The sequence below is a fragment of the Hylobates moloch genome, unplaced genomic scaffold (assembly GCF_009828535.3).
Source record: "Hylobates moloch isolate HMO894 unplaced genomic scaffold, HMol_V3 SCAFFOLD_6, whole genome shotgun sequence".
NCBI lineage: Eukaryota > Metazoa > Chordata > Mammalia > Primates > Hylobatidae > Hylobates > Hylobates moloch.
In genome coordinates, this window is record NW_026652281.1 from 150,305,369 (window position 1) to 150,324,409 (window position 19,041).

The 19,041-nt window shown below is 40.4% G+C and overlaps 1 protein-coding gene across 6 annotated transcripts in view; it reads left to right on the plus strand.

Moving 5' to 3' along the window:
- Positions 1-18,514, plus strand: part of CREBRF (CREB3 regulatory factor) — an 88,141-nt gene extending 69,627 nt beyond the window's left edge. For all 6 annotated transcript variants that reach the window (XM_032158644.2, XM_032158646.2, XM_058440150.1 and 3 more), the window contains one exon: positions 14,404-18,514. In XM_032158644.2, the coding sequence (XP_032014535.1) occupies positions 14,404-14,519 (116 nt within the window). In that variant the 3' untranslated portion in view covers positions 14,520-18,514. The remainder of the gene's footprint in view (positions 1-14,403) is intronic.
- Positions 18,515-19,041: the final 527 nt, after the last annotated feature.

The window sequence follows — 19,041 nt, forward strand, 5'->3', positions numbered from 1 at the left end:
TGTTGAATTTTGTCAAAGGCCTTTTCTGCATCTATTGAGATAATCATGTGGTTTTTGTCTTTGGTTCTGTTTATATGCTGGATTACATTTATTGATTTGCGTATGTTGAACCAGCCTTGCATCCCAGGGATGAAGCCCACTTGATCATGGTGGATAAGCTTTTTGATGTGCTGCTGGATTCGGTTTGCCAGTATTTTATTGAGGATTTTTGCATCAATGTTCATCAAGGATATTGGTCTGAAATTCTCTTTTTTGGTTATGTCTCTGCCAGGTTTTGGTATCAGGATGATGCTGGCTTCATAAAATGTGTTAGGGAGGATTCCCTCTTTTTCTATTGATTGGAATAGTTTCAGAAGGAATGGTACCAGTTCCTCCTTGTACCTCTGGTAGAATTCAGCTGTGAATCCATCAGGTCCTGGACTCTTTTTGGTTGGTAAGCTATTGATTATTGCCACAATTTCAGAAGCTGTTATTGGTCTATTCAGAGATTCAACTTCTTCCTGGTTTAGTCTTGGGAGGGTGTATTTGTCGAGGAATTTATCCATTTCTTCTAGATTTTCTAGCTTATTTGCATAGAGGTGTTTGTAGTATTCTCTGATGGTAGATTGTATTTCTGTGGGATCGGTGGTGATATCCCCTTTTTCGTTTTTTATTGCATCTATTTGATTCTTCTCTCTTTTCTTCTTTATTAGTCTTGCTAGCGGTCCATCAATTTTGTTGATCTTTTCAAAAAACCAGCTCCTGGATTCATTAATTTTTTGAAGGGTTTTTTGTGTCTCTATTTCCTTCAGTTCTGCTCTGATTTTAGTTATTTCTAGCCTTCTGCTAGCTTTTGAATGTGTTTGCTCTTGCTTTTCTAGTTCTTTTAATTGTGATGTTAGGGTGTCAATTTTGGATCTTTCCTGCTTTCTCTTGTGGGCATTTAGTGCTATAAATTTCCCTCTACACACTGCTTTGAATGTGTCCCAGAGATTCTGGTAGGTTGTGTCTTTGTTCTCGTTGGTTTCAAAGAACATCTTTATTTCTGCCTTCATTTCATTATGTACCCAATAGTCATTCAGGAGCAGGTTGTTCAGTTTCCATGTAGTTGAGCGGTTTTGAGTGAGTTTCTTAATCCTGAGTTCTAGTTTGATTGCACTGTGGTCTGAGAGACAGTTTGTTATAATTTCTGTTCTTTTACATTTGCTGAGGAGAGCTTTACTTCCAACTATGTGGTCAATTTTGGAATAGGTGTGGTGTGGTGCTGAAAAAAATGTATATTCTGTTGACTTGGGGTGGAGAGTTCTGTAGATGTCTATTAGGTCCACTTTATGTAGAGCTGAGTTCAATTCCTGGATATCCTTGTTAACTTTCTGTCTCGTTGATCTGTCTAATGCTGACAGTGGGGTGTTAAAATCTCCCATTATTATTGTGTGGGAGTTTAAGTCCCTTTGTAGGTCACTGAGGACTTGCTTTATGAATCTGGGTGCTCCTGTGTTGGGTGCATATATATTTAGGATAGTTAGCTCTTCTTGTTGAATTGATCCCTTTACCATTATGTAATGGCCTTCTTTGTCTCTTATGATCTTTGTTGGTTTAAAGTCTATTTTATCAGAGACTAGGATTGCAACCCCTGCCTTTTTTTGTTTTCCAGTTGCTTGATAGATCTTCCTCCATCCCTTTATTTTGAGTCTATGTGTGTCTCTGCACGTGAGATGGGTTTCCTGAATACAGCACACTGATGGGTCCTGACTCCTTATCCAGTTTGCCAGTCTGTGTCTTTTGATTGGAGCATTTAGCCCATTTACATTTAACGTTAATATTGTTATGTGTGAATCTGATCCTGTCATTATGATGTTAGTTGGTTATTTTGCTTGTTAGTTGCTATAGTTTCTTCCTAGCCTCGATGGTCTTTACAATTTGGCATGTTTTTGCAGTGGCTGGAACCGGTTGTTCCTTTCCATGTTTAGTGCTTCCTTCAGGAGCTCTTTTAGGGCAGGCCTGGTGGTGACAAAATCACTCAGCGTTTGCTTGTCTGTAAAGTATTTTATTTCTCCTTCACTGATGAAGCTTAGTTTGGCGGGATAGGAAATTCTGGGTTGAAAATTCTTTTCTTTAAGAATGTTGAATATCGGCCCCCACTCTCTTCTGGCTTGTAGAGTTTCTGCTGAGAGATCAGCTGTTAGTCTGATGGGCTTCCCTTTGTGGGTAACCCGACCTTTCTCTCTGGCTGCCCTTAACATTTTTTCCTTCATTTCAACTTTGGTGAATCTGACAATTATGTGTCTTGGAGTTGCCCTTCTCGAGGAGTATCTTTGTGGCGTTCTCTGTATTTCCTGAATCTGAATGCTGGCCTGCCTTGCTAGATTGGGGAAGTTCTCCTGGATAATATCTTGCAGAGTGTTTTCCAACTTGGTTCCATTCTCCCCATCATTTTCAGGTACACCAATCAGACGTAGGTTTGGTCTTTTCACATAGTCCCAAATTTCTTGGAGGCTTTGTTCATTTCTTTTTATTCTTTTTTCTCTAAACTTCCCTTGTCTCTTCATTTCATTCATTTCATCTTCCATCAGTGATACCCTTTCTTCCAGTTGATCGCATCTGCTACTGAGGCTTCTGCAATCTTCGCGTAGTTCTCGAAACTTGGCTTTCAGCTCCATCAGCTCCTTTAAGCCCTTCTCTCCATTGGTTATTCTAGTTATCCATCCTTCTAATTTTTTTTCAAAGTTTTTAACTTCTTTGCTATTGTTTTGAATTTCCTCTCGTAGCTCAGAGTAGTTTGATCGTCTGAAGCCTTCTTCTCTCAACTCATCAAAGTCATCCTCCATCCAGCTTTGTTCCGTTGCTGGTGAAGAACTGCGTTCCTTTGGAGGAGGAGAGGTGCTCTGTTTTTTAGAGTTTCCAGTTTTTCTGCTCTGTTTTTTCCCCATCTTTGTGGTTTTATCTACTTTTTGTCTTTGGTGATGGTGATGTACAGATGGGTTTTGGGTGTTGAAGTCCTTTCTGTTTGTTAGTTTTCCTTCTACCAGACAGGACCCTCAGCTGCAGGTCTGTTGGAGTTTACTAGAGGTCCGCTCCAGACCCTGTTTGGCTGGGTGTCAGCAGCGGTGGCTGCAGAACAGCGGATTTTCGTGAGACCACAAATTCAGCTGTCTGATAGTTCCTCTGAAAGTTTTGTCTCAGAGGAGTACCCGGTTGAATGAGGTGTCAGTCTGTCCCTACTGGGGGGGGTGCCTCCCAGTTAGGCTGCTTAGGGGTGAGGGACCCACTTTAGGAGGCAGTCTGTCCGTTCTCAGATCTCCAGCTGCGTGCTGGGAGAACCACTACTCTCTTCAAAGCTGTCAGTCAGACAGGGGCATTTAAGTCTGTGGAGGTTCTTTGCTGAGTTTTTGTTTGTCTGTGCCCTGCCCCCAGAGGTGGAGCCTACAGAGGCAGGCAGGCCTCCTTGAGCTATGGTGGGCTCCACCCAGTTCGAGCTTCCTGGCTGCTTTGTTTACCTAAGCAAGCCTGGGCAATGGCGGGCGCCCCTCCCCCAGCCTCGCTGCCGCCTTGCAGCTTGATCTCAGACTGCTGTGCTAGCAATCAGCGAGACTCCGTGGGCATAGGACCCTCCGAGCCAGGTGCGGGACACAATCTCCTAGTGTGCCGTTTTCCAGGCCCGTTGGAGAAGCGCAGTATTAGGATGGGACTGACCCGATATTCCAGGTGCCGTCTGTTTCCCCTTTCTTTGACTAGGAAAGGGAACTCCCTGACCCCTTGCACTTCCCGAGTTGAGGCAATGCCTCGCCCTGCTTCGGCTCGCGCACAGTGCGCTTCACCGTCTGTCCTGCACCCACTGTTAGGCACTCCCTAGTGAGATGAAACCGGTACCTCAAGCAGAAATGCAGAAATCACCAGTCTTCTGTGTCGCTGGGGCTGGGAGCTGGAGACCGGAGCTGTTCCTATTCGGCCATCTTGGCTCCACCCATAATCCCTCCTTTTATTTTTAAAAGCATTTTTATTCTTCCTTTATTAGCTACAGGGGGAAATTTAACATTACAAGAAAAAGTTATTTTTACCTTTTTATTTTTTAATGTAAACATCTTATATGTTTGGTAAGCTTATGTACTCCTTTACACTTGAAAGTCAGTTTTACCAGGTATAAAATCCTCAACTCGTATTTTCTTTCCTTGAGTATCTTGAATATGAGTCTCCATTTTCTTTTGGCATAAAGTGTTGCTGTAGAAAAGCTAATACTGGCTGGGCGTTGGTGGCTCATGCCTGTAATCCCAACACTTTGGGAGACCAGGGCGGGCGGATCCCTTGAGGTCAGGAGTTCGAGACCAGCCTGGCCAACATAGTAAAACCCTGTCTCTACTAAAAATACAAAAATTAGCTGGGCATGGTGGCAGGCGCCTATAATCCCAGGTACTTGGGAGGCTGAGGCAGGAGAATCGCTTGAATGCAGGAAGGGTGGAGGTTGCAGTGAGCCAAGATTACACCACTGCACTCTAGCCTGGGTGACAGAGCAAAACTCTGTCTCAAAAAAAAAAAAAGGAAAGAAAAAAGAAAAGCCAATATTGACTAATTATTTTTTCTTTAAAGTACTTTTCTGTTTTTGCCTAGGTGCCAAAAGGATTTTTTCTTTAAATACCAGTGATTTTACTAGGTTATATCTTAGAGTTGGTCATTTTTATTTGACATTTTTATGTTTTACTGTGTTCTTTCAATATGTACTTTCAAATGTTTTTAGTGTTTGATCTGTTCCCTTGCTTTGCTTTTCTTCTGTAGGGACTCTTATTATCTATAGATTGGCTCTTTTTGGCCCATCTTTAGTATTTGTCTGTCTTTCTTTTCTCTTTTCTTCTTCTTTCTTCTTTCTTCTTCTTCTTTTTTTTTTATTTTTTTTGAGACAGTGTTTTGCTCTGTCACTCAGGCAGTAGTGCAGTGGCACAATCTTAGCTCACTGCAGCCTCCACCTCCCAGGTTCAAGTGATTCTCCTGCCTCAGCCTCCTGAGTAGCTGGGATTACAGGCACCCGCCACCACACCTGGCTAATTTTTGTATTTTTTAGTAGAGGTGGGGTTTCAACATGTTGGCCAGGCTGGTCTCGAACTCCTGACTTCAAATGATCTTCCTGCCTTGTGTCAGTTTTTCTTGAATCATTTTTATCTCTTCATTTCTAACATTATTTCTCCTTTTTACCTTCTGTTTCTCTTAAAGCATTATTTGCTGTCATTACTTGCTGATCTTAGGTTCCTTTTAATTTCAGGAATTCTCCCCTGTATTTCTAATTCTTTTCTGAATTTTGTCACCTTATTTCTTAGTTATTCTATTTCTGATTTATGTTCTTTCATGTGTCGTGCCATTTTCTTTCTTTTATTCTCTTTTTTCTTAGAAAAAGTTGTGGGATTCTGACCTTGATACTTCTCTGTTGTTCATATATATGTGAAATTAGTTCCTCTGAACTTTTAAAAGAAGGTTTGGTTCAGAATAGCTTTTCTTTTTTCACAGAGTCTCCGTTTTTCAGTTAACGTTTAAAAACATGGTGTCTGGGCGCGGTGGCTCACGCCTGTAATCCCAGCACTTTGGGAGGCCGAGGCAGGCAGATCACGAGGTCAGGAGATTGAGACCACCCTAGCTAACATGGTGAAACCCCGTCTCTACTAAAAATACAAAAAAATAGCTGGGCGTGGTGGCACGTCCCTGTAGTCCCAGCTACTTGGGAGGCTGAGGCAGGAGAATTGCTTGAACCCAGGAGGCAGAGGTTACAGTGAGCCAAGATTGCACCACTGCTTTCCCGCCTGGGCGACAGAGCGAGACTCCTTCTCAACAAAACAAAACAAAACAAAACAAAACAAAACAAAACAAAAAAACATGGCATGCCAGATTTGGTGGCTTTTTTCTGTAATCCCAGTCACTTGGGAGGCTGAGGCAGGAGGATCGTGTGAGGTCAAGAGTTCTAGACCAGCCTGGGCAACATGGCAACCCATCTCTGAAACAAAAACAAAAAAATGGCACCTGGCTTTCTGAGATTTCTTGTTCTGCTCCCCTCCCTCATTTTATTTGGACCATCTCTGTTTCATATCTTTAGTTCCTTTCTTGCTCGATTTTAATTTCAACCCCAGGGTTTTTTGTTTTGTTTTGAGACGGAGTCTCACTCTGTCACCCAGGCTGGAGTGCAGTGGTGTGATCTTGGCTCCCTGCAGCCTCTGCCTCCCAGGTTCAAGCGATTTTCCTGCCTCAGCCTCCCCAGTAGCTGGGATTACAGGCACACACCACCATGCCTGGCTGATTTTTGTGTTTTTACTGGAGATGGGGTTTCACCATGTTGGCCAGGCTAGTATCAAACTCCTGACATCAAGTGATCTGCCCGCCTTGGCCTCCCAAAGTATTGGGATTACAGGCCTGAGCCACTGCACCTGGCCAGTTTTTTTTTTCGTTTTATCATGGCTTGCTCCTGTCCTGCAAGAGTCCTGGCTGGTCCATTTTCAGAGTTCACAGAGGCTCAACTGTGGGCCCCTTCACTTCTGACTGTGGGCTCCTTGTACTCACCTCGTATTCAATATTGGGTTGGAGAAAATCCCTCACAGCTTTAGCTGCAGTTCTCAAGTTGACTCCGCTGTACTTGCCAGTGGGTAACCTATTGGCTATTTAGAAATTTTTTTTTGTTCTCATGTCCATTACTTCCTTTTGGCCCATACACATAAATATTGATAAATATTGATAATGCTGTTGCCATACATGTCTTAAAGTTTTTGGTAGTTTGTTCCCACCTTCTTGAATGTTCCTAGGGATACCTTATCACTTGTAAATATTTTCCATGGGTTTATGGTTTTGCCATTTAGTTGCTCTGTTTTTATATGGGGAAATGAAGATTAAAAATCTGTGTGGTGGCTGAGCACAGTGGCTCATGCCTGTAATCCCAACACTTTGGGAGGCTGAGGTGGGAGGATCGATTGAAGTCAGGAGTTCAAGACCAGCCTGAACCTGGAAGTTCAAGGCTTCAATGAGCAGTGATTGCACCACTGCACTCCAGCCTGGGCAACAGAGTGAGACCCTTTCTCAAAAACAACAACAACAATAACAACAACTAAAGGCCGGGCGCGGTGGCTCACGCTTGTAATCCCAGCACTTTGGGAGGCCGAGGCGGGCGGATCACGAGGTCAGGAGATCGAGACCACGGTGAAACCCCGTCTCTACTAAAAATACAAAAAAAAAATTAGCCGGGCGTGGTGGCGGGCGCCTGTAGTCCCAGCTACTCGGAGAGGCTGAGGCAGGAGAATGGCGTGAACCCGGGAGGTGGAGCTTGCAGTGAGCCGAGATCGCGCCACTGCACTCCAGCCTGGGTGACAGAGCGAGACTCCGTCTCAAAAAAAAAAAAAAAAAAAAAAAAAAAAAAAAAAAAAAAAAAAAAAATAACAACAACTATATAGCTGTCTTCCCAGAATTTGCCCCTGGACCAGTTTAAATGGGTTGGAGTTTCTTTTTCTTTTTTTTTTTTTGAGACAGTCTCCCTCTGTCACCCAGGCTAGAGTGCAGTGGCACTACCTTGACTCACTGCAACCTCCACCTCCTGGGTTCAAGTGGTTCTTATGTCTCAGCCTTCTGAGTAGCATGTGCCACCATGTGCAGCTAATTTTTGTGTTTTTAATGGAGACGGGGTTTCACCATGTTGGCCAGGCTGGTCTCAAAGTCCTGACCTCAAGTGATCTTCCCGTCTCAGCCTCTCAAAGTGCTATAGTCATGAGCCACTGAGCCTAGCTGAGTTTATTTTTCTTTTCTTTCTTTTTTTTTTTGAGATGGGGTCTCGCTGTGTCACCCGGGATAGAGTGCAGTGGCACGATCTCGGCTCACTGCATCCTCTGCCTCTTAGGTTCAAGTGATTCTCCTGTCTCAGCCTAGCAAGTAGCTGGGACTACAGGCGCATGCCACCGCACCCGGCTAATTTTTGTATTTTTAGTAGAGACGAGGTTTTACCATCTTGGCCAGGCTGGTCTCAAACTCCTAACCTCGTGATCCACCCACCTCAGCCTCCCAAAGTGCTGGGATTACAGGCGTGAGCCACTGCGCCCGGCCTGAGTTTATTTTTCTTTTTTTTTTTGCCTTCTGTCATCATGTCATCTTTTTTTATTTTATTTTTTTATTGCACACAAAACAATAAACATTTTCTAAAAGTACATACAAACAAAAAGATGCATATCAAACATATTAGGAAGGTTGCACATGGGAAGACGGGGAATAGAAATGGGGGGTGGGAATTAAAGAAAATAAATGAGACAGGGACTTTGTATGGATCAATGATAATAACTCAATCCTCTATTTGACAAAGAAGAAGGAGAAGGAAGAGGAAGAAAAAGAAAGTGGGATAAAGGATCAGAAAGGGAGGAAAATAGAAAAAATTAGAGTATGACTCCAGGGTAGACCTGTTTTGTTGTCGCTTGGTTGGTTGGTTGCTTGGTCAGTTGTATTTTTCATATGTTTCGCCATGTTGGCCAGGCTGGTCTCGAACTCCTAGCCTCAAGTGATCAACCCGCCCCGGCCTCCCAGAGTACTGGGACTACAGGCGTGAGCCACCATGTCCAGCCCCCACATTGCTTCTGGCCTCTGTGGTAGACCTCCCAGACGGGGGGCCAGGCAGAGGTGCTCCCCACATCCCAGACGGGGCAGCCGGGCAGAGGTGCTCCTCACTTCCCAGACGGGGTGGCTGGGCAGAGGCGCTCCTCACTTCCCAGACGGAGCGGCCGGGCAGAGGAGCTCCTCATAACCTGGACGGTGGGCGGCCAGGCAGAGACGCTCCTCACCTCCCAGACGGGGCAGCGGCCGGGCAGAGGCTGCAATCCCAGCACCCTGGGAGGCCAAGGCAGGCGGCTGGGAGGCAGAGGCTGCAGCGAGCCAAGACCACGCCACCGCACTCCAGCTCGGGCAACACCGAGGACCGAGTGAGCGAGCCCCCGTCTGCAGTCCCAGCACCTCGGGAGGCTGAGGCGGGCAGACCACTCGAGGTCAGGAGCTGGAGACCAGCCCGGCCGACATGGCGAAACCGCGCCTCCAGCCAAAGGAGAAAAACCAGGGAGGGGTGGTGGCGCGCGCCGGCAATCCCAGGCAGCCCGCAGGCCAGGGCAGGAGAATCACGGGAGCCGGACGCAGGGAGTCTGCAGTGAGCCCAGTGTAGTCCAGCGTGAGCCACAGAGGGAAGAAAAGAAGAAAGCAAGAAGGAAGGGAGGGAGGGAGGGAAGGAAGGAAGGAGAGTTTATTTTTCTTAAAGGTAATTTCTCTGTCAGGTTGCAAATTCTTCTGGAGTCATTTTTGATAATTTATGTATTCCTGAAAAATTACTTCCTCCTGGGCCTCAAATTTCTTAAAAGTGAGCAAAGCATTTTTGTTTGATTTTTTATTTCTTCTGTATCTGTTGTTAGTGTTCCATTTTCATTTCTTATTTTGTGTCTGTTCTCCCTTATTTCTTGATTCATTATAGGTTATTCTACTTTCTCCCCCCAAAACCAGCTCTTAACTTACCAGTTCTAATTTCTTGAGTTGTTAGATGCTTAATTTTTTTCTTTTTATTCTTTCTTGACCATTCATGTAAATAACAGCCTTTGAATTTTCTTCTTAGAGCTACTTTAGCTGATTTAAATTCTGACGTAAGTTCTGATTTGTCATTTTTATTGTTTTCTGAATACTTTGAAATTTTAGGTTTGATTTACTCTTTAACCCAAGAATTCTTTTGAGAGAGATTTAAAATTTCCCCCAGCAGGTAGGGATTATTGTTTTCTAGTTTTATTACTGACCTCTAGTTTTTTGTGGATTTATTGAGATTTTCTTGGTTGCCTAATATAAGATTACAATTTTTAATGTTCTGTGGGAGTTTTAAAAGAAGATGTATTTTCTATTTTATAATAAGATTCCCACATATTGACTAGGTATTTTTAATTAAGCTTTTTCTTTTTTTGGGGGGGGCGGGTGGCAGCCCATTTACTCTGTGTAGAACTGAGAAAAGTTCCCAGTAATGTATTTCAGTTTCATCTCATATTTTCTGTGTTTTTGCTTCTGAATGTCAGGATGTTTGAATAGTATTTATTAGTACTAAATCTGCATTATGAATTACAATTTTGATCATCACGAAGTACACTTCTTGTCTGGTATTATCACGAGTGCAGCTTTTTTATATTTGTTTGGTATTGTTTATAATATTTATATTTGTTTGGTATTCCTTTGTCTACTCTTTTATTTTCAATCCTTCTGAATCATTTTATATTAGTTACACCTTTTTAAAACATTTTAGCCAGGTGCAGTGGCTCATGCCTATAATCTCAACATTTTGGGAGACCAAGGTGGGAGGATCACTTGAGCCCAGGAGTTCGAAGCCAGCTTGGGCAACATAAGGAGACCCCATTTCTAGAAAAAAAAAAAAAAATACAAAAAATTAGCCAGGCATGGTGAGGCAAGCCTGTAATCCCAGCTTCTCAGGAGGCTGAGGTGAGAGGATCACTTTTGCCCAGGAGATGGAGGCTGCAGTGAGCCAAGATTGTGCCATTGTACTCCAGCCTGAGTGACAGACCTCATCTCAAAAAAAAAAAAAAAAAAAGAAAAAAAATTTTAGTTAAATTAAAATTTAGCTTAATTTTAATTCAGATATCAGAGAATTTTTTCTTAGTACTCCTTTTTTTTACAGTCTTGGAGACAGAGTCTCGCCCTGTCGCCCAGACTGGAGTGTAATGGCGTGATCTCGGTTCACTGTAACCTCCGCCTCCCAGGTTCAAGCGATTCTCCTGCCTCAGCCTCCTGAGTAGCTGGGATTATAGGCGCATGCCACCACACCTGGCTAATTTTTGTATTTTTAGTAGAGATGGAGTTTCACCATGTTGTTCAGGCTGGCCTCAAACTCCTGACCTCATGATCCACCCACCTCGGCCTCCCACAGTGCTGGGATTACAGTACAGGAGTGAGCCACCGCGCTTGGCCTAGATTTTTTTGTGTAGCATATATTTGGATTTTCTTTGTTATTTATTCTGGAAGTTGTACTTTAATAGGTGAGTTTAGCTTATTTTTAAAAATATTGATCTATGTTTGGTTTTAGTGCTGTCATCAAAAGATCTGCTAGAGTTTATGTGGCCTTTTTTTGCCTTTATATGATCCATTATGGTTTCACTTTTGTTTGTATCCTCTGATAATTTGCAAAGCTTTGTGTTTTTACCTTGTGAGTTGGCTTTTAACTGTAACATAAAATGTATACTTATTTTGTCTGTCAACTTTTCATTTAAGATTTTAATCCTATAGAAAAGGAGAAAGAATTGTATGATGAACATATATGTTTCGTTCAACTAGATTCACCAATTGTTTTCGTTGTTTTTTAAAATTCATTGCTTTTTTTTTTTTTTGGAAACCAGTCTCGCTCTGTCACCCAGGCTGGAATGCAGTGGTGCTATCATAGCTCACTGCAGCCTCCAACTCCTGGACTCAAGCGATCTTTCAGCACCAACTCCCAGTTATCTAGGACTACAGATGTGTGCCACCATGTCCAGCTAATTTATTTATTTTTATTTTTATTATTATTTTTGAAATGGAGTCTCACTCTGTCTCCCAGGCTGGAGTGCAGTGGCGTGATCTTGGCTCACTGCAACCTCTGCCTGGCAGATTCAAGCGATTCTCCTGCCTCAGCTGACTCCCAAGTCACTGGGCGTACACCACCATGCTTGGCTAATGTTTTTGCATTTTTAGTAGAGACAGGGTTTCACCATGTTGACCAGGCTGGTCTCAAACTCCTGACCCCACGTGATCCACCCACCTTGGCCACCCAAAGTGCTGGGATTACAGGCATGAGCCAGCTCACGTGACCAGCAGCAAACTTATTTTTATGTTTGTAGAGACGAGTTCTTGCTGTGTTGCCCAGGCTAGGCTCAAGTGATCCTTCCGTCTCAGCTTCCCAAAGCACTGGGATTATAGGCATGAGCCACCCCACCCAGCCCTCATCAGTTGTTAATATTTTGCTACATTTGCTTTATTTCTACCTCTGTCTACATGTATATTTTGGACAGGGAATATTTGAAAATAACTCATAAAAATCATGATTCTTTATCTCTAACTATTTTAGCCTGTATTGCTTGAAAACAAGGACATTGTCTTAGCCACAATGCCAGTGTCACATCCTAGCGCTTCAACATTGATATAATATCTAATATGGAATCCATTTTCCCAGTTGTCTCAATAATGTCCATTATAGCATTTTTTTGGTTTTGTTTTTTTGTGTGTGATCCAGTCGAGGATCATGCATTGCATTTAGTTATATCTCTTCTTTTGTTTTCTTTAGTCTACATCAGTCTCCTCCCCATCTTATTTTATTTTTATGAAAAATCGAGGTCTTGTAAAATGTCTCAACATTTGGATTTATCTGTTTCTTCATGACTAAATGCAGTTAGATTTTCTGGTAAGAATGCATCATACATCCTTTTCATTCCATCAGTCAAGAGGCACTTAATATCAGATTGTCTCATTTGGTCATGCTAAGTTTGATCACATGGTTAAGCTTGTGTGTGTGTGTGTATATATATATATGTATATATGTGTATATATATGTATATATGTGTACATATATATGTATATATGTGTACATATATATGTATATATGTGTACATATATATGTATATATGTGTACATATATATACATGTATATACGTGTATATACACACACACACACACTTTTTTTTTTTTTGGAGATGGAGTCTTGCTCTGTCACCCTGGCTGGAGTGCAGTGGTGCAATCTCAGCTCACTGCAACCTCTGCCTCCTAGGTTCAAGTGATTCTCCTGTCTCAGCCTCCTGAGTAGCTGGCATTACAGGTACCTGCCACCATGCCCAGCTAATTTTTGTATTTTTAGTAAAGGCAGGGTTTCAACTTGTTGACCAGACTGGTCTCAAACTCCTGACCTGTGCTCTGCCCACCTCGGCCTCCCAAAGTGTTGGGATGACAGGCCTGAGCCACCACCCCCGGCCAATATTTTTTATGGTATCTTTTGTCTTCTTCCTATGAGCAATGACAAATATATTTCTTTCTTTCTTTTTTTTTTTTTTGTTTTTTGAGATGGAGTTTCACTCTTGTTGTCCAGGCTGGAGTGCAGTGGCACAATCTTGACTCATTGCAATCTCTGCCTCCTGGGTTCAAGCAGTTCTCCTGCCTCAGCCTCATGAGTAGCTGGGATTACAGGCGCCCGCCACCATGGCTGGCTAATTTTTTGTATTTTTTGTAGAGACAGGATTTCACCATGTTGGCCAGGCTGGTCTCAAACTCCTGACCTCAGGTGATCTGCCTGCCTTGGCCTCCCAGAGTGTTGGTGTTACAGGTGTGAGCCACTGCACCCGGCCGACAAATTCTTTTTCCTTTCCCTCCCCTCCCCTCCCCTCCTCTCCCTTTCTTTTCCTTGCTTTTTTTTTTTGAGACAGAGTTTCACTCTTGTTGCCCAGGCTGGAGTGCAGTGGCACAATCTCGGCTTGCCGTAACCTCCACCCCCCGGGTTCAAGCGGTTCTCCTGCGTCAGCCTCCCAAGTAGCTGGGATTATAGACATGTGCCACCACACCTGGCTAATTTTGTGTTTTCAGTAGAGACGGGGTTTCTCCATGTTGGTCAGGCTGGTCTCGAACTCCCGACCTCAGGTGATCTGTCGACCTCAGGTGATCCGCCAACCTTAGGTGATCCGCCTGCCTCAGCCTCCCAAAGTGCTGGGATTACAGGCATGAGCCACCGCGCCTAGCTGACAAATATATTTCTATTTCCATCCTTTTTATTTTTCTTAATACTTTAAAAAATGTGCTTATACCTCTGTTATTTGATTTACTGATTTTATCTTTTGGGCTTACTATGGAAGATGAGGAAGATGAGAAAATCTACATACTTATGCTGCTCCCACCTTTCTCCCTCTTCTCTTCCAACATTTCTTATTCATTCATTCACTTTTTTAAATGAAGAAAAGGAAACTTAAACTGTATCCAGTAATTATAAAAATGACCCAAAACATCCTGCAGGTCTGTATTTTCAGTTTCATGGATGAAACCCACCCATGGGACTTGGTGAGTTTAGAGTAATTGGAAGAGACTGGCTGAGAGAACAGGGAAAAACCAGGGCATGGGAAGCAGTGCCTGTTGGCAGGCTTTGGGTTTGGGTTTGGACTGTTATTTGGGCTGTTACACTTGTCATCTACCTCACTTTAAATGTTGGTTTATGATTTTTCATGGCTATTCTTGGTTTGACTCTTCTAATCTTAAAATTTTAGACAGTAATATGAAGGGTAGCATTGTTTTCTGAGCTGCAATAACAAGTGCCAGGGAATTCATTTGGGACCAATATCAAGCTGAGGGCCACACCTGAACCTCAGTTGTTACCAGCTCCTTCCCTGCCCTTCATGGCCTTCCATTTCTGTGTCTAGATGTGCCTTTTATTCTTCTCTTCAGGTCTACCAGTTGCTGGGCAAACCTCAGAATTTGTTAACCAAGTGTTAGAGAAGACTGCAGAAGGGAATCCCACTGGAGGCCTTGTAGGATTAAGGATACCAACATCAAAGGTGTAATCAGCCTCATTGGACCACTGGTCAGAAATGTCTACGTTTTGTCACGTTATCCATTGTAAATTTTCATTCTGTTTTGCATGTCAGTTAGCATTATGTAAACATTTACAATTAGGTTACATTGTTTTAATAACTAAGTAGCATAAGTGAAGCATGATCCAAAATACTTGATTATTGCATTTTCAGAGCATAAACCATGATTAAAACTGCTACTGGCATCAGAATTGAAAATCATATGTTTAAGTAAATGTTTAGATACAGATTACAAAAATCTGTTAAAGCAAAACATTTTGGAGGAGTGAAATAGTAAAATGCCAAGTATTGTGGCAGATTTATGCTCTGAACCACACAAAAAAATTGAGGAAGCATTTTTTTAAACAGTCGGTTTAAATTGTTTTTAGAATTACTGCTTTTTGTTCTAATTTTCCACAACCATTAATCTCACTTGTATATGGCACACCCAGCACTCGTGCCTGTGGGCCATATTAGATGTTCATTGTCAGAGCTCAAGATGATATATATAAATATATATATATATATATATATATATACACAAATGTCTGTGCAAGTAAGAAAAAAAAAGCATATTCTTTGTGCCTTGTATTTTGGGGAAACTATAAAACTGGTAATATTTTGTATGATGAAAACCCTAATGAGAAAAAACAAGATATATAGATGGAAAAATTATGGGGTTTAAATGTTTTTTGTTCCAACTCTTTTTCAGATTTTTTGAATGTATATAGGACTATGTTGAAATGTAGATATATGCCACAGAGTCTGTGTATTGTATAAAAAACAAAACAAAAAAACAACAAAAAAAAGATGGCTTTAGAAAACTCATATTTCGGTACTTGACCGGAAGAAGACAAATACTTGCACATTATTGCGATTGTTTTATTTTTTGTACCAAAGACAAATGCAACTGATATGGCAAACTGCCAGTCTAAGTAAAGTTTTGCACAGCTTACATGATACTGTATGAATGTATGAAAAAAAGGAGAAAAAAAAGAAAAAAAAAAGGTCAGGGTTAGGGATCTTACTGAACTGTGAATTTTATTTCTGTTTGGGTCCAATTATCTACAGAAGGAGCATCCATACATACAAATATTATTTTGCTGTTCCTCTAGTTCGCTTCCATAGTAGATAAGTTGGTGGCCATTTAGATGTCTTTTATTTCTGCACTTATTGTAGGAAATTTTAATATATTTCATTTTAGTAAGCTATTGGTAAAATAGTTTTTGACTTTGAAAATTAAAATGTTTATTTAGCTTATTGTAGTATACTTCCACCAGACAACAAAATAGATTATTTTTATTGTATTATGTATATATATATATGTAAAGAAAGAAAAAAGCTAAAAATATCTAATTCTTTAGTTGCCACTTTTCCAATTGATGTATTATTGTGCATGTAATATTTTCAAAGATCAACACAGGCTTAAAACAAAAACAATTTATAGATTTTTATATTTTTGTACAGGTATTTTCAAACTAGCTTCTTCAAACTTAACATGTGACTTATTCTTCTATAGTTTCTAGAATTGAGAAACATTAACACGTTTAGTTTTTAGGTGCTCTTTTTTGCTCATATAAAACAGCTTCATTAGTCAGTGTGTTAACTGTGTTCAAGCTTTACCTCTTGATGAGAAATTTCTTATGTCAAGGCAGCATTATAAACCTTCCCCCACAGATTTTTCCATCCTGTCTCTCTTAACTGTTTTATTCTCAAATCTTGTGTTTTGAACTCTGAAAACTGGTGGCTTAAAAACTAAAAAAAGAAAAAAAGCATATTTAGCAAGGAAAAAAATACCAAAAATTTCAGGCATAGCTGCTGGAAAAGTATTTCTCCATTACCCACTGTAGGATTTATTTTTTAATTATACTTTGACTATAAAGTGTCAAAGTATAATTTGTTCTTTTCTTTTACTTTGATACCCCGTTTGTAAGCTATAGCATATGAAGCTATAGCTTGTGAAGGTTTGATCTAGAGCACCCAGTAACAAATGAACAATGTTGCTTACCTGCTTCTTTGACATCTTAAAAAAGAAATCCAAGGAGGATTGTAAGGATTGTCTTACCACCGTAGCTGAACTGTGATGCACAAGATTTTTCTATGTGTTTGGTGGAAATGTACCTGGTTAATACATTCACGCTAAACAGATGATAAGCTCAAGTCTAATGGTTTAATAGAATGTAAGTTCATCGTTTAAAGCTTTTCATTTTTAAGTGGGAGAAGGCAAAGCACAGGCTTGCAAGTTGGAAGTATATGAAGTTTTGACAGAGTGTGTCTGGTAAATTGAAAAATGTTTCAAACTATGGCAGTTTTGCAATCAGGTGAAAATCACCTCATGATATTCAGCTGATAAGGTTTATAAAATTGCCCCTTTCTAGCTGCTCTGTTAGGAATTCTGGTTTTTGATACTTTTTTCCTGTCTGCAAACCAGAATTTGATTTTTTGGTCTTGCATTTCAAAAAAAAAAAGACTTTGAATCTGTTTAGTAGATTCCATATTCTTGAGTTTCAGTGTTTTATATGTACTACTTAAGTTAAATAGTTAAAAGCTTTTAAATAGTTGAGCTTTTTAATGTTGACACTTTATTTTGTACCTATTTATATATGTATGTATATCTTAGAAAAGCACTTTGTTAAAAAAAATTGCATTTTATATGATTCCTGCCATTTGCTGCTAAATCTGGGCTGGTCAGAATGCTGCAGCGATACTTGATCTATATAAAAACCTGGCAGTAAAATGTAGAGTGAAAGTTAAATCCTCTTGCTGTTTTAACTTTATCATAAAGATGACATAGGCAAGCTGTGCAGCTTTACATTTTAACCAGGGGACTCTGTGGCATTTAAAACCGTCTAGAAATGGTTGTACTTTAATGCCAGTAATAATCTGCTTCCTCTATTGTCATTAAAATATATACGTTTAGTGTATCACACAAACCAATCTTATAAGGGTAATGTAAAAACCCCAACAATTGTACATGTTCTGTTTTTGAAAATTGTGGCATGTATTTTTGGGTGAAGATCATTAGAGAAGAGTTCTCTAAAGGTTTTCTGTGTTCATACATGGTATACAGATAGCTCATAATGAAGTCCAGAATCTTACTTTAAGTGAAGGCATTGTGAATTCACCTCAAGTAAACCCATTGTTCCAAAGCAATTATAAACTTTGACTCTAGTACTACTATGATTTAAAAAAAAACAAAACAAAAACCTTTTTTCCTAGTTTCAGATACACTGGATTCTTTATAGAGTTTGTCTCCATATGAAAGCATGCTGTCCCAGTCGCTCTTGTTAAGATCTTGTCTGAGTTTTGAATTGGGTGCCACACTTTTCCAGTCAATATAATTGCTTGTTCTACTGTACCATGTATGATTCTTGTCCTTTCCTATATCCTTCATGACAGATTATGATGTGGCTTTATATTGTGCCTTACTTGTACATTTAAAACTAAACGTCTTCATTCCCTTCCACTTCCTACATCTTTAACTTTGACCTTTTTGGTAAAAGAATCAGAACTATTACAAAAGCATCATGAAGGATTTCAGATGGGTATGGTTTCAAATTCCCTGTCTTTATAGTTATTTTATATTTGTATGAAAGACCAGTTTTGGATGGTCTTTGAATATAAGGGGGAAGGATTAGCAGTAATTTCACTACATCCCTTTTCTCTGACTTTCATGCATTTCTCATACATCTTCTTTCTGATGCTTGACTTTATTTGCTTCCTAGCAATAGTCTGCATTTAAAGAAAGGTGTGTTCAATTCATCAGCTTGAAATTGACTATTTCATTTTTCCAGGATTTTTTAGGAGAAGAGTACCCATTTTGTTTTATAAAAACAGATGACAAGTCTCTTTAAAAGAAACAGAAGTACAGTACTTTTGAAATACAATGCTGTTAGTTTGGATTTCTTTTTATATATATATATAATATTCATACAATGATCTGATGTTTGCCTTCATTAATAAAGCTGTTAGTTTATTCACCAAAATGTCAAGAATGGATGTGCTTTTCTTTATTCCACACATTTAAAAAAATTTAGCTGCTAAGATTAGTTAATGTTATAAGAAATGAATTCAAGTTGCCTTCAGCAAGAATTAACAAAAACTTATGTTCCCTTTCTTTATATAGTTTCCTAAAATTCTGTTCAAGTATTTTCTAGTTAATTATGTAACAGAATGTTAGCATCTCTCCATATCTTGAAACTTGAATTTTGAGAATGCATTGAATTATGCTTTCAGTGTTAAAGTAAAAGGTTTCAATTATCCTTCTAGTGAAGTCTGTTGTGGAATACCATTTCCCATGGAACTGAGGCCATTTCCACAACTTTGCACAGAACTGCAGTCTTGTTCTTCCCTTTGATCATGACAAATAAGTCTCACACAGTGCCGTAATACTTGTGGATTCTTTTGTAATCTTTGTAATCTTAATAAGGGCATTATGAGAAGACGACTCCATGTTTTTTTAATACTTCAAACACATTGGGATGTAACAATGAATGTCAACTGTAGGAATGGT